This window comes from Hippocampus comes, unplaced genomic scaffold (genome assembly GCF_001891065.2).
Source record: "Hippocampus comes isolate QL1 unplaced genomic scaffold, H_comes_QL1_v1.1 scaffold299, whole genome shotgun sequence".
NCBI classification, from domain to species: Eukaryota; Metazoa; Chordata; class Actinopteri; order Syngnathiformes; family Syngnathidae; genus Hippocampus; species Hippocampus comes.
This window is the reverse complement of record NW_017805694.1, coordinates 844,218-846,661: the sequence shown is the minus strand read 5'-3', so window position 1 is coordinate 846,661 and position 2,444 is coordinate 844,218. Positions and strand designations below refer to the sequence as shown.

Sequence of the window (2,444 nt, the reverse complement as noted above, 5' to 3'; positions counted from 1 at the left end):
GGGGGGGGTGGTGTTGAGCTACAAAAAAACTACTTTGCCACTAAAACACTATTTGTATGTCAGGAAACGACACACATTTTTAGTCAAGTGATGTCTCTGCTGCTAACACTGTAAAAAAAAATAAAATAAAATGCAAGGCAACAAATGGAGTTGGGCCACTCAACACCACATATGAAGTTTCTTTCGCTTATGTGAAAATTGGCTTTGCTGCATTTTCGCGAGTTTCCAGGACTCGCGTGTGCCTCGAATTTGCCCCTCCAACTTGAAGAGAAGGAAAAACAACCCGGCACATTTGTTTGGCTTACTTTGTTGCGCGAGCTAACCTTGTTGCCATAAACGTCAGCCATTTCTATTTCAAAAGCGGGCTCCGACTTAAATGTGCTGGCAGCAGACGGTCGTCGGCGTCCTCGCCATCGTCATGACAACAATAACCCGTTTCACCCCGCAAAAATACAAGTTGTGTTTTTTACCGCGTAGTTTTCTGTTTGGCCATTCAACTACTGTATTTGTTTCCCCCCAGGAAAAGACATACTTGCCCTATAAAGTTTAAAGTTTAAACGGCACGTTAGCATTTTTTTTTCTTTTTTTTTTCAAATCAGGCTAGTTGTCCATGCATGTTGTAGCAAATCTTTCATAAGAGCAGAAGCTATTCCAACATCAAAGTGTCCATTTTCCACATGCTGGAGGTGACCCAATACTTTTGTCCAGGTTGCGCTGTCACTGCGGAAAGTTCCAACAGAGTACAAACATGAAACGATGACGTCACGGCTGATGTTTTGTTTAAAAAGAAAAAAAAAAAAAAAGCAACGGAAGTGACTCTTGGTTTGGCCTTTGAAAGGCGATCTGTGCCACTTGGCCGGAGCAACTTGAGAGCTTGGAGAGAGCAAGCGAGAGTGAGCGGCTGGCGTCGGCGGTTAGCGGTTAGCGGCGGCTGCCCACTGGGCTCAGCAAATGTCAACCACCTGAAGCGCCGGCTGGACTCCCGCCGCGTTACCGCACTCAATTAGCGCTCCGGCACCGACGGCTTCTGCGCTCATGTTTCACTGCGGACTCGGTTGACGGAGTTTTGGTGGGGCGGCTTAAGTCACATTTGGTCGGGAAAGCGCTCCTTTCAAAAAGGGCCGTCGGTGCACAAATTTTTTTTTTCTTTTCAGCAAATCGTGTCATCAATTCTGGCTCCCATTACTCCGCGCTGCATTCCAACTGGTTTCGAGAGGCTGAGATTGGCATGCGAATCAAGTGCGCCTCCAAGTTATGTCGAGTTTAAAAAAACCAAAAACAAACAAAAAAAAAAACAAAACAAACATCGCCCACTTGGTGTTGCAAGAGGCCCGACTTCAGGCTTGTGACCTTATGACCACAAAGTTCAAACACTTGCTTGAATCGGTCCCCCCCAATGTCTCTCTCGCGCCCTCCGCTGTCGCCATGCCAACCACTGCCGGGAGAAGAAAAATATTGACGACGCGATCCATCAGCTCACCGCGTGAAAGAGGCCACGAACACCAAAACCAAAATAGGTGACGACAAAAACTCTTGATGTGGTCACAAATGACCTGCAAGTGGTCCATTTTCACAAGGAAATTATGACCCCCCCCCACACCCAAAAAACAAACAAAAAGTTTGATTGGCCATAGAAAGCAATATTCCTGTACAAAAATCCATCCTGGGTTATGGGATGGCAGAATTTTTTTTTTATCTGTACAGTCAACTCAATTTTGTTCTGTAACTTTGGCTGTAATCTCAGTGCCCATCACTAGATGGCGGCACACTATTTTGTTTGACACTGAACATTTGGGGAAAAAAAAGGGTGAAAAGAGGAAGTAGACTCTTCGCCAGAGCACAGGGGACAAGACGGGAGGGGGTGGGTTCAAGGTAGGATTAGAGTTCAGGGTGGGGGGGCACAAGGGAGAAGAACGCGACCTACCTCGTAGTAGCTCCTCGCGGCGTTGCAGAAAGCTTCGTCGGCCACAATCTGAGTTTCCCCGTTGAGGAAGGCGGCGAAACGCTCCTTGACCGCCTGCAGCTGCTGCTTGTTCACCTGCAGGGCAAAACAAGCACGTTTGAAAGAAGGGGCCCCCATTCTGGGCTGCGAACACGAAAACCAAAGAATGCAACGGCAGCTTTGAAGAAACTGAAGGTGAAGGTTGAATTTTGAGGAATGTTGGGATGAGGTGGGGGGGGGGGGGCGCGTTATCGCGAACCAATCTGAAAAATGAGACTGAGCCTCGTCGTGGCGAGCATGAAGACCATCACTCCCTTCGTGTGTGGACTGAGAGCGGCCGCGTGCCGACGTTTCCCTCAACGGCCTGCGTCCGCGCTGGTCAAAACCCCGCCATCGAGCACTCGGATACGAGAAATATTTGCATCATTGCGTGGCTAACTGGAGGAGCTTGAGCTCCAAATATTTCTACCACGCGTGATTCAAGATGTGGCGGTTTTGGCCT

The 2,444-nt window shown here is 48.3% G+C and overlaps 1 protein-coding gene across 1 annotated transcript in view; it reads right to left on the bottom strand.

The window, feature by feature from the left end:
- cadps2 (Ca++-dependent secretion activator 2) overlaps positions 1 to 2,444 on the bottom strand; it is a 55,933-nt gene that overhangs the window by 48,052 nt on the left and 5,437 nt on the right. Inside the window, exon 2 of the mRNA XM_019881766.1 lies at positions 1,925 to 2,038. Within this exon, the coding sequence (XP_019737325.1) occupies positions 1,925 to 2,038 (114 nt within the window). The remainder of the gene's footprint in view (positions 1 to 1,924; positions 2,039 to 2,444) is intronic.